At 41.0% G+C, this 11,404-nt stretch overlaps 1 protein-coding gene across 1 annotated transcript; it reads left to right on the top strand.

Moving 5' to 3' along the window:
• Positions 1–1,578: 1,578 nt before the first annotated feature.
• Positions 1,579–11,404, top strand: st8sia2 (ST8 alpha-N-acetyl-neuraminide alpha-2,8-sialyltransferase 2). The gene is made up of 6 exons (XM_076142274.1): positions 1,579–1,894; positions 3,175–3,231; positions 3,596–3,733; positions 3,818–4,075; positions 6,117–6,410; positions 8,968–11,404. The coding sequence occupies exons 1-6, from the start codon at positions 1,797–1,799 to the stop codon at positions 9,272–9,274; spliced, it is 1,152 nt and encodes a 383-aa protein (XP_075998389.1). The 5' UTR covers positions 1,579–1,796; the 3' UTR covers positions 9,275–11,404.

Below are 11,404 nucleotides of genomic sequence, written 5' to 3'. Positions count from 1 at the left end.
AAACAAAACAACATTTTGAGAAAACTCAGAAAAAGATCTTGTGTGCAGTTGTACTGTACTGAAAGTGAAAAGTTTGCAGTATGAGCAACAAAGGTACACACATCCATATGCATAGTGTACACAACGGACAATGTAAGCTATTTTTCAACACCCTTAAATGAGCATAATTCCGTGAAAATAGAACTTCTTAACGCATTTACCACATCTTATTTGTCATATACCATGGTGGATAATAAAGTTGTATTGTATACCACCAGGGGGCACTTCAAGTACTGCCAGAGACACAAACAGGATACCAAAGTTTGAGAACCACAGCTGTTAAGAAACTAAGTAAACTAATAAATCAAAAAAAAAATCTTCACTGGGCTTTTTGGTGAGACCATTTAAGACTTGGCCACAATCAGCTGACAATGAAAACAATCACTCACTGCAATTCTACTCTGTATAGAGTGCAGGTTCAAATGTTTACCCTCATAGATCAAGAGTTTGCTAGTGTAGAGAGCAAGCCACAGCTATAAATACATGTCCCCATTTACTCCAATAGCTGGGAAGAAGTGTTTGAAAGCCACAAGGGGGGCATAAGAAAATTATTGAAGACATAAATATGTAAAAGGTTACATCAAAGGTCTTTTAAGATCACAAGGTTTTATGATTTCTGGTCACTTACATCAAAAACTGTCATTGACTTTTAAAGCATTCTGGAGCTATTTGGCATTCAGTTATCAGGTCTATAGGCCTTTACATGGACACCTATGGATCCATATACAAGAATAGATACTATGCACACTTTGGACACAATAATAAAACTGTAGTAACTGGACTAAAATAGAAAGTAAAAAGTAATGAAACAGAAAAATGGACAGATTACAGATCACAGAACATCATCAGATTATGACCGGATCAAATTTGTGATAAACACATTAAGATACAGATGACACTGATGTGATCAATAAAAAGGTGAGCCTTATGTTATGATTTGGTTTGATTCAAACTGTAACCATTGGACAGACATGTACAGTATTTCTGTTTTGAGTACTGTTGAGTTTAAGTAACATGTGGTTGCAATTTATTATGATTTCCTTCATCTTGTCAGTGTCAGAAGACTTTCCAAAGCAATGGTGATCATATTTGTATCTAACTAGACTCATAGCTTCATGTAGAGGAGCTTTTTGAGGCTTTGGAGGTGTTCATCATATACTTTGACTCTCGATAAGAGTCAATTCACATGTCTTTCATAGTCCAACTTACAAAAAAAAAAAATTCAGTGACCTAGTTTGGATTTAAATGACCTGGAATATCGTGTCATTTTGTAAAATCGGTCATTAAAAGCCCATTACTTTGACTGTTGCTTGAAGTAAACGTGTATTTTGTGGAGTAAACCAGTGGAAAAGACCATCCGAGACAAAGTGCGGAGAGACAATGATGGACAACCCACGAAGAAGAGAGGATGAGGAAGAGAGCCGGGTGTCTGCCCCTTTAAGGCTGCATGTGCTCTTCATCTTTGCTGCTCCGTGCCAGTCGCTGTATAGAGGTGCACGCTTTCAAAGTTTGACTGGGGAATAGAACCAGCAGTGGGGGGGACGTTTCTACACCGACCCGCCGGCAAAAGCAGCAAAGCGGACCCAGACAACACTCGGACAAAGAGCCGCTACACGTGGACCAGCGCCGACCCGAGCGATGGAACGAACGCAGCGGGGATAAGTGAGCCGATCGGCGGTGTTTTAATTGCATAAGAAGAAGGTGAATGCAGGAGTGTTTGCAGGAAAGAGGGACGGTGGCTGCAGCCTCCCTCAGCCATGCCGCTGCTCTTACGCACACTGTTGTTCGGCATTGTAACGCTGCTGGTGGTGTTTTTGATCATTGACGATATCGCAGAAGTGGAAAGAAAAACTGCGTAAGTAGCCCATTCTTATCATTCCATCCATCTGATATCTGTGTGTTTGCGCGTCCGCAGCCCCATTGTTTTCTTTTTGCCCATCACCGCAAAGGGATATTTCCTCCAAGCTGATCCAATATGATCTAATTCATCGTCTGTAAAGTAAAAGAAGCGAATACGTTGATTAATTAATGAATTGGAGTCTGGCTGTGGATGCTGGAGTGTAGTTTGTTTCCACATTTGTAACACTTGAGTGCAGCAGTAGCAGCTGCTCAGACATCAGCCTGCTCGAGTCTCCAAGGACTCGGATATTTGTCTTGCAGCAGCAGCAGCCTGCATGCGGGATGGGATACATTTACACCGTATATGTGTGTGTGCGTATGTGTGTGTGTGTGTGTGTGTGAGAGAGAGAGAGCGAGCGAGGGAGAGAGGGGACAACAGATTGTAGACAAAGGAAGGCTTGCTTTGTTTTATTCATTTTGCAGATTTCGAAGTGTTTCAAGTCGAACACAATGCGTCCCACTTCCATTGGACCTGTGAGAAAATACTTTCATGTATATCGTGGTCATAATTCAGCATCAAAGTATTTCAAATAAATGTAAACTCACAGCCGCTGCACTGTGCAACATCCAGGAACATCCAGGGCCAAATATTTTCAAGCGTTATAATCACAGATATAAAGAGTTTGTGCATGATGTAATGATGTCATATTAGTTAAAGACAGAAATATTTTTTTATAAAAGGAGCACTATAATACATACATATATATTTAAAACTGCAATGACTGCAGAATTTTCCCATAGTCCCACAGTAATCTCTCTCTTCAAGGACTTCTCTTCATTTTGAGTTGATCACTTTGTCATCTCTACATTTAAACTGTTGTTGAAGGGGTTATCACATTTTATATCAGATGTGATCTTGGTCTTGGTTCTAGGTGATGCTCAAAATTAAAATGTATACAATGCACGTTCACTGACTGGCATATTCAACACCACTCCAACGGTTTCTCGCAATCCTGTGAGAAGAAAGGCTCGTTTCAGGATAATAGTGTTAGCGTTAAGGCCACATTACCTCTCATTACATCACCAAATGGGCCCACAGTGTATTGCTCTAAAAATACCTCCATGTCTTTCTTCTTCTTAAAGTGCATACAGTGTGTCGTATACCCCATACGGGAGGTGCGTTATGGTGATATAATATGATTTTGGGAAGTGAAAGAAGCGTCTGTGCATTATGCACTCAGGAACTCTGCCTCGCAAAATGTGATTGTGCATTGAATCTAAATGGTTTTTGTCTAGGAACACTGGACATGCACGGAAGACGAATTCACCCGAGCTCATCCCCAAACCACACAGGTCTGAAAATCCAATTACATACATACACACACACACACACGCACACGCACACAAACCAAGAGACCACCATTGGGAAGTGAATTGGCACTTCTAGGTCAAATCACTCTGATTTAGTTTTTGTAAAATTTCACACCTTTGTAATTCAGTGAAGCCTTAATGAGTGTCTTTACTTTTGACGGCAGAAGAAATCTGCTGCAAATACCTAGAACACCACAATTTTACTTCTATTGTCCCCCATATCATTTTGTTAAATCAATCTTAAAAGCAAGGCTCTCATTTCCTATGGTTTCACATTTCAGTGATCAGTAATGTGTGTAAGCTGCTCGATTTTCACTCTGCATGTATACTGTATATTCTTTTTTAGAAAGGCTGCAGCAAAAGTGGATCCTACTGCTTTGCCAAGACTGGGCAAGGACTTAAATCATCATAACCGTAACAATAACACTGCCAAAGTATATCCGGATAATTGGACGTTCAACAGGACCCTCTCCAAAATCATCAGGTATGACCATGATTATCTGAGCATGATTGTATTCTCGACTAAGAAAAGTCTTTTATGATTAAATGTCATGTTCTGCTTTTGTAGGAAGAATGTTTTGAAGTTCCTGGACCCAGAGAGGGACATCTCTATCCTGAAAGGCACATTTAAACTGGGAGATATCATCCACTATGTTTTTGATCGCCACAGCACCACAAACATCTCTGAAAATCTGTATCGGCTTTTGCCAACTGTATCCCCCATGAAGAACCAACATCACAGAACCTGTGCCATCGTGGGAAACTCTGGTATCCTGCTGAACAGCAGCTGTGGACCAGAGATTGACTCTCATGACTTTGTCATCAGGTATTTCCATAGTCACTGTTAATCAGAACAAAATAAATCGATTGAGTGTTAGAAGTCTTCCACTTGAAATGAAGTGTAATGTATATTTTTTAAATATAGTGGACCATGATTTCTAAAGAGCATAATTCATATAGAAATAAATCATTCACCTCAAATTGTTAGTTCAATTCAGCTTTGCACTTTGACTCTCACAGCTGAGAATATAGTAATTGCCCTTTTGAAGACGCTGTCAAAGCTTTTTAAGAATTTAAAGCTGGAAGTGGACAGCCTGAGTGAAGGCAATTATAAATGCATGTTTATATGTGAAATTGCCTTTAAAATGAGTTTTCATGAGTGAGAAATTCCACCAACTTTTGGAGAAGCAGCACTGTCGAGGGGCCCAATCGTTTACTGGAGAATTATGCATGAACAACCATCAGTCCGTTCTGTTTTGTCCCTGCGTGTGAGCAGAGGAGTTGCTGAGTGCTGTATTGATCAGTTTCTCATATCTGCGTGTCACTGAGAGATAATGAAGCTGTTTGTAGTAATGTTGCAGTGGGAGATAGAAGGCTATTTAGTTTGACAGTCCATGTGCAAATGAAGGCCTAAATCCAATTCAACAAAAAGGGTTCTGTCTGCAGAGGCTTTGGCAAGATCTGGTATAAATCAATGTGTTGAAAGTTAGAGTATAAATGAAGCAGGAAGACTTTGTCTTTGACAATACATCAGTGAGCTCATGCAGGGCTGAATAGCTCTGAAATCCTTCAGTGTGCCTTTCATCCTGAAAGTCATCGGTTTCTTTTCTCTTAGGCGTTGTGCTGTCGCGCGAGGTCATCGTTTTTAGGCTGGGCTGCAATGGTTGGCCTATGGCAACAAGGAATTTGGCATTTTGAGGAGCTGAGGAATTTGCACTGGCATTCACATATTAGAACGAGGGATAATGTCCCTGCTAAATATAGCACACAAGCCAAACTACCAATTAGCTTTTTACTGTTTGGGGCATCAGCTGAATGTTGTGGTGAAATTTATATTTGATGTGACACAGTCAGCCGCTGCCTTGCTGTTTATTAGCTGTTATATCATATTGACCAAGCATACATCTGTTGTGAATGGACATGGATGAAGGGAATACTTGAGTACAGATGGACAGGTTATGAAGCGTGTGTGTTGTCCTAGTATGCGTCAGACAGCATGAAGACTGTCAGGGGCTGTGTGTTTTCTGACATTTACTTAAAGGTCAAGGTCGCCATCTATGAAGAGCATCTCCTCCCCGGGTACGATGAAGAATCAAATTTCATCACCAAATATTCTTAAAACGGCTTTATGTTACAGCCTCATCAGTCACTGGGTTGAAATTCAAAGTCATAATAGTAAGTCACATTTTTCACTACAGTTAAAACGCCACATGGAAGCAACTGGAGCTGTGCTAATCGGTCACAGTGCCAATATATTTGGTAGTAGCTTTAACTCAAATGAACCAATGTCAAAGAAAACCCACACGGAATAATCATACTATTTCACACTTCTGCTGAGATTTTAGCAGCTTTAGCTTGTGTTTTGGCGCCTGTACTGTGTAGTGGAATCTTTGCAGCCCAGTCTCCAACGTTAGGCAGCCGTTTGGTTTTGATTCCTTTACAAAAAGCTGTGATAAGATGATGCTTCCCGATCAGTATCAAACGATAGAAAGTTAAAGATCCAGACGGTTTTTGCAGTTGGGATGATAAGGGGATGAAAAAGGAGCCAGAAGTAGAGTGAATAGGACTTTGGGTGGACAGAAACACGACTCCAGTCGGCCGCTAAGTGTTTCTCAGTGTCTGCAGTTCAAAGCGTTGGTAGATCGTTTTTTTAAAACACATTAACCGTAACAAGTTTACAGGAAACATAATACATCAGCACTGTGTGAGTCAGCTGGTTTTGGGAATCACCATTTAGTGACCAAATCAAACTAGTGGGGCCTTAATGTGCTGTTAGATGTGTATTATTGGAGTTGGTATAGCCAAACAGAACAGATATTTAGGAGCAGATTTCACAGACTAGATGCTGTGTGCCTGTCTGTCCTTAGGTGTAACCTGGCACCCGTGCAGGAATACTCTCAGGATGTGGGCTTGCGGACCAACTTGGTGACCATGAACCCGTCGGTGGTGCAGAGAGCCTTCCAGGATCTGGTCAGTGAAGAGTGGAGGGAGCGTTTCCTGCAGCGGCTGCAAAGCCTCAGCGGCAGTGTGCTGTGGATCCCGGCCTTCATGGCCAAGGGGGGAGAGGAGCGCGTGGAGTGGGCCCTCCGTCTCATTCTGCGGCACACCGTGGACGTGCGCACTGCCTTCCCGTCACTGCGCCTTCTCCACGCCGTCAGAGGGTAAGATGCTGCTCACGCTCACAATCACAAACCGCCACACTGGCCATGCTGTGCCTCATTAGAACACCTGTGAGCGCCGTAATCAAGAGGTTGGCAAAGTCTAATCTGCAGCCGCGCAGGCTATTTTTAAACAGAGCGTTAAAGCCGATCGCCGTGGCCAGCCGGTGTGAGAAAGTTCTACAGTCTGTCTTCACAAGTCGGCTCACCAAATCTGTCACGACTGTGAAACGTGTCTTTGTGTGCGAGACTCTGAAATCAGGTTATTGACAGGGAAGATGAAGGGCAGCTCGAGTGCGTGTCAGTTCCATTTGTGGTTTAATCTGGTCTTTTTTTAGCAGGGTTTTGGTCTTCAAAGTAGACATTTGCAAAGAATTGTGAAGTCAAAGACTGTTTTTGCTGAATACTTTTTTGGGATATTTAGCGATAGCAGCCCGCAGTGCTTTCATGCTTTTATTAAATCCTCTTGTGCTGCCTGTGGCTCTCATCACAACCAGACGTGTAGCTTTGAACATTACACGCACAATTAAAAGTCTACCAACCACCACTGCTCACTGTTATTCCATTTTATATGCCCCAACTAGAATTAAGTATTAAGCAGCTTGCACAAAATGATTCCCATGGGATTTCATTTGAAGATTATAAACTTAGTGTTTTACAAGAGAAAATTATTCAACTCAACATTTTCTCCAAGAAGCGGCACATGTCCTTATCCTTACATAGAAATGTATTATTTGGATTAAATTTAATATTGACACAGTGACTTAGAATAGCAATAAAAACAGGAAAAGGACATCCTAGGCTTAAAACATCAATATATGTGTATGAACTGCTTAATACTCTGTTGATTGACATGTTGATTGACATATCAGCTTCCTAAAGCAAGAAAATGGTATTACATTTTATTAGATATTCATAAAGAATGCTCTTTTTGAGTGTCATTGTAAAACAGGTGGAGCGCTTCAGTTACATGCGGTGCTAATCAGTGTTTTATGCTCAGAAGTGCAGGGACATGCTGCTATATATCCAGGAGTGTGAGTGATTCATTGGTAGTAATAAAAAGCTGCTCCTGAGTGGACCGGCACTGCGCGTTGTCTCAGGGTCCTTCCCGGGCTTTTGTTGACAGAGCTGCAGAGCTACATGTTTGCCGACCACCAAACCCGAACCTCAAATAACGAGCCTCAGCAGTGGATGCTCGTCACACACACACACACAGACTTTGTCCAATTTACATTCCAGGCTTCAGCAATTCATCAAAGAATCCCCAGAGGAGTATGAGGGAAAGTTTATCACCTAATTAAAGATATCTTGAAGCTGCAGGTCCGTCAAGGTTTCTTTAAATATTTTTATTGGAGACAGCATCAGGCATTACAACGACCATTCAGTTATGGGACAATTTTTGAGATTGTTTTCTTCATACAGAAGGGAAGAAAACAAGACAAAACAATGTAGAGAGCAAAAATGTGTGAGGTAGAACATGTGAGTCACAGCCATTAAGGCAAAAGGATAACAAGCACATCGACAGCAACCAACCACAACCAGAAAAGATAGTTGAAATGAGGAGACAATGTAACCGTGGAGACTCAAATGACATCAGTGTTGCTTTAATGATGATCTCATAGGCGCAGTTGTAACATGATAACATCATTCCACCGTACCAGTAGTTGCAAAATGCATCATGGGCTGTGGCAAGGGTCAAAAGGGGGGAGAGATAGGGGGGAAACAAAAAAGGCGAGGAAATTTCCACAGTTCCAATCACTTTTTGGCATTATAATGGTGTCTGATGTTGATATGTGAGCTATGGATTTTTCTTTCTGTGCATCACTCGCTCCTTTCATTTTATTGTTTTGTGAAGTCAGGAGCTCTGTCGGAAAGAATTCTCTATAATATTAGATGGTGTTTCGCAGGCGTCCACATTATCATAAGCATCATACTGCTCCATACAGTTCACCTCTGAGTGTGGACTGCCATTTGTGTGATAGAGAACGGATGGTCTGCACGTATCCGGTTCTTTGGTTTGCATGCTAATCAGCTGCTGTGGTTTCTGGTTAAAAAACCTAGTGGACTTCAAAGTATGTGGGAGACTATTTCCATTAATAGCACAACCTCTGCAGCTCAAAATGCCCTTCCACGCTAAGCACAGAGTGCTAGAGGAGGCGATGATTGCCTGAAGGCCAGAAAGATTGGCCAGTGACTGAAAAGGGAAAAACAAGTGCAAGGACAGTGAATGCCTCACCAAGCCTCACTGAAATTGGACCGGAGGACAACATTTCAGTCATAAGCAAACCTAGTCTGGAGTTACTGTGAAAGGGTTTCCAACAGGAAATATCCATCCATCCAATATAGGCTCCGCTATCTTTCCTTAAAGTACACATTTTACAAAAGTTGTAAAATAATTCAGTTATGCCCTTTATTTCGTCATGGCGTTATTCCAGCAGTGTCAGTAGTGGAGTTACTACTGAGCTGTGTTTTAAGTCTCTTATTCAATCTTTTTGTATGGTGTATTTATAGTCCATAAAATAGCCAGCTACCATAAAATAACACATTTCCTTGTCCTTAGGTTTTGGTTGACCAACAATGTCCACATTAAGCGTCCAACCACAGGGCTCCTGATGTACACCATGGCCACTCGCTTCTGCGACGAGATTCATCTTTATGGCTTCTGGCCCTTTCACCTCGACCCTCAAGGCAAAGCGGTCAAATACCACTACTATGATGCTCTCAAATATGAGTATACCTCCAGGTCCAGTCCACACACCATGCCTTTGGAGTTCAGGACCCTGAACACATTGCACAGACAGGGGGCACTCCGGCTTCACACTGGAGTGTGTGGCGCAGAGAAGGCGCCACGGAAACAGCTGCAGTGAAGTTAGTCATGACACACTGAGCAGACTGTACACCTGTCTTCTTATCGTACATAAGTTATCTTAACTTATTTAGAACTCAAGTATTTAGAATGTATGTTTTCAATTGTGAGCGCCTTTAGAGACTCATTGCCTCTGATAAGATGTGTTTTACCTTTAACAAACCTTTAATTTCTTAAGCCTTTACAGTGGTGAGAGAGCCAATTTGATCGTCTCACTTATCCTGGTGTAACCAAACTGACCACAGAGATATTGTCATGTTTGTCTCTTGGCCTCATTTAATTTAATAATCATTTAACTTCCCAATTTACGACAGGGCTTCATTAAGTGCATGCTGTTGTTGGAGTGGAGCAGTTATGAATTATGGCTTGTGTGAGTCACCGTTTGTGCCACAAGATGGAAGCACTTAATTGTCAGGCTCCATAAACACTTACGATGTTGTCATTAGACCCTTTACAGGTTTGATATGGTTGCCTTGTGAAACTAGAAGGGCATCCATTGGGGCAAATACCTCCGCCAAGACAGAACAGGATGAGACAAAATTTGCTCAGTTTTTCTTGTAATTATATACTAGCCCAAAGAGAAAGAACTATACTACAATGAATGACTTTTTAAAAAAATGTATCTCTAGTAAACATATGTCAGAATGTTTGGATGCTACTGAATCAGCATCGCCTCCTGTTCAAATTGATATGTGTTGCATGTTTCTGTCGTATGTTTCTGTACAGCCATTCCATTATTGTCCCCCCCCCCCCTTCCAAACTTGTATTTTAGCCCAGCAGATCTGAAGGGTTTTCTGGATCTGTACCACATTGCACTTACTGGTCGTCTATGATGCGATAATTCTGCCTGATTGAGATTGATGTATTGATTTTGAGAAAACGGACCAAATGATTGACAAATGTCCTATGTCACAATATTAAGAAGTCTTTGAAATTCTGCACCACATTTTGTCAAATTCGTCAAAATGGCAAACATGGGTGAAAACATTCCTTAGTGTAGGTTAAAAAAAAAGGACAGATTCTGCCCTGATGGTAGCGATTTAGATATCAGATTAGTTTATTCTTTTAAGGTATTAGAATAATCTTGTGCGTTTCATGTGTCGAATTGAATAATGTGTAAACTTGAGGAGAACTCAAACTCGCGTTAAATCCAAGTTGACATTTAATAATGATCAGCTACCTCGAGAGCCAGACGAGACAATGAAACTTCGTCAAAGTGTTTAATGTCTCTAAGGATAAGACGTGCAGCAGCTGTTCACATAGACTCGGCCAACAGGCATCTCGCTGTGTAAACGTTTCTCACAGAGAGTCAGCACGTCTCTGGTTTTTGTTGCCGAGGTCAGGCCGTTGTTGTATCATGGTAGTAAGAAGAATTTAGCTTTTTTTAATGAATGTATTGCTATGTATTGTATTTTCCTTACTAATGCTGTAAGAAACAAGGCCTGTAATGTGCTTGTATGTGTAAATAACAATTCCTATTTCAACAATTCCACAATTTCAGGTCACCATTAACGGTTTCCAGCACAGTGTCACACACACAGGGGATAGCAACGTATGCCTTTTTAGTGTAAACCGATTGAGATGATGTTTAAATTATAATTTCATAGAGATATTTGTGGATGAATTGAAACTGCCAGTAGCCAATATTTAGTGCCTATAATCAATATTTACAAATTTGACCATTCCCGTACCCAGAATATCCAGGAATGTTCTTCTTGACAGGATTGAATTATGTTGTTGTAAATACTTACATTCTCCTCTCAATCTCTCATATGAATAAGCACTGAAATGACTGAAAAGAATGTGTAAACAAAATACAGTTTTATTGCTTGACTGCAGCTTTTTACGTGAGTGCATTCAGGGAAGAACCTCTGTCATATTGGAGGTGGATATATTCAACTTTTAATAAAAGACCAATATTGAATATTCAGCAAACTAATGTATTTGTCTAACCCTAGTTTGGGGGGAATGTTTTGTATCCGTCTCTAAGTCCACTTCTTTTTCTCATGTACTTTGTATACTCTATTTCTCTGCAAGAAACTGCCTCTGTTGATATAAATGAACAGAAGTATTCATGATATTCAAAGTGCTCTACAGCAATAACAAGTCGCTTCTCATGTGCTTTCAGCCA

Source organism: Genypterus blacodes, unplaced genomic scaffold, assembly GCF_046128005.1.
Source record: "Genypterus blacodes isolate CSIRO-AG114 ecotype Tasmania unplaced genomic scaffold, CSIRO-AGI_Gbla_v1 ptg000021l_1, whole genome shotgun sequence".
Taxonomy (NCBI): domain Eukaryota; kingdom Metazoa; phylum Chordata; class Actinopteri; order Ophidiiformes; family Ophidiidae; genus Genypterus; species Genypterus blacodes.
This window is presented reverse-complemented; position numbering and strand designations above follow the sequence as displayed.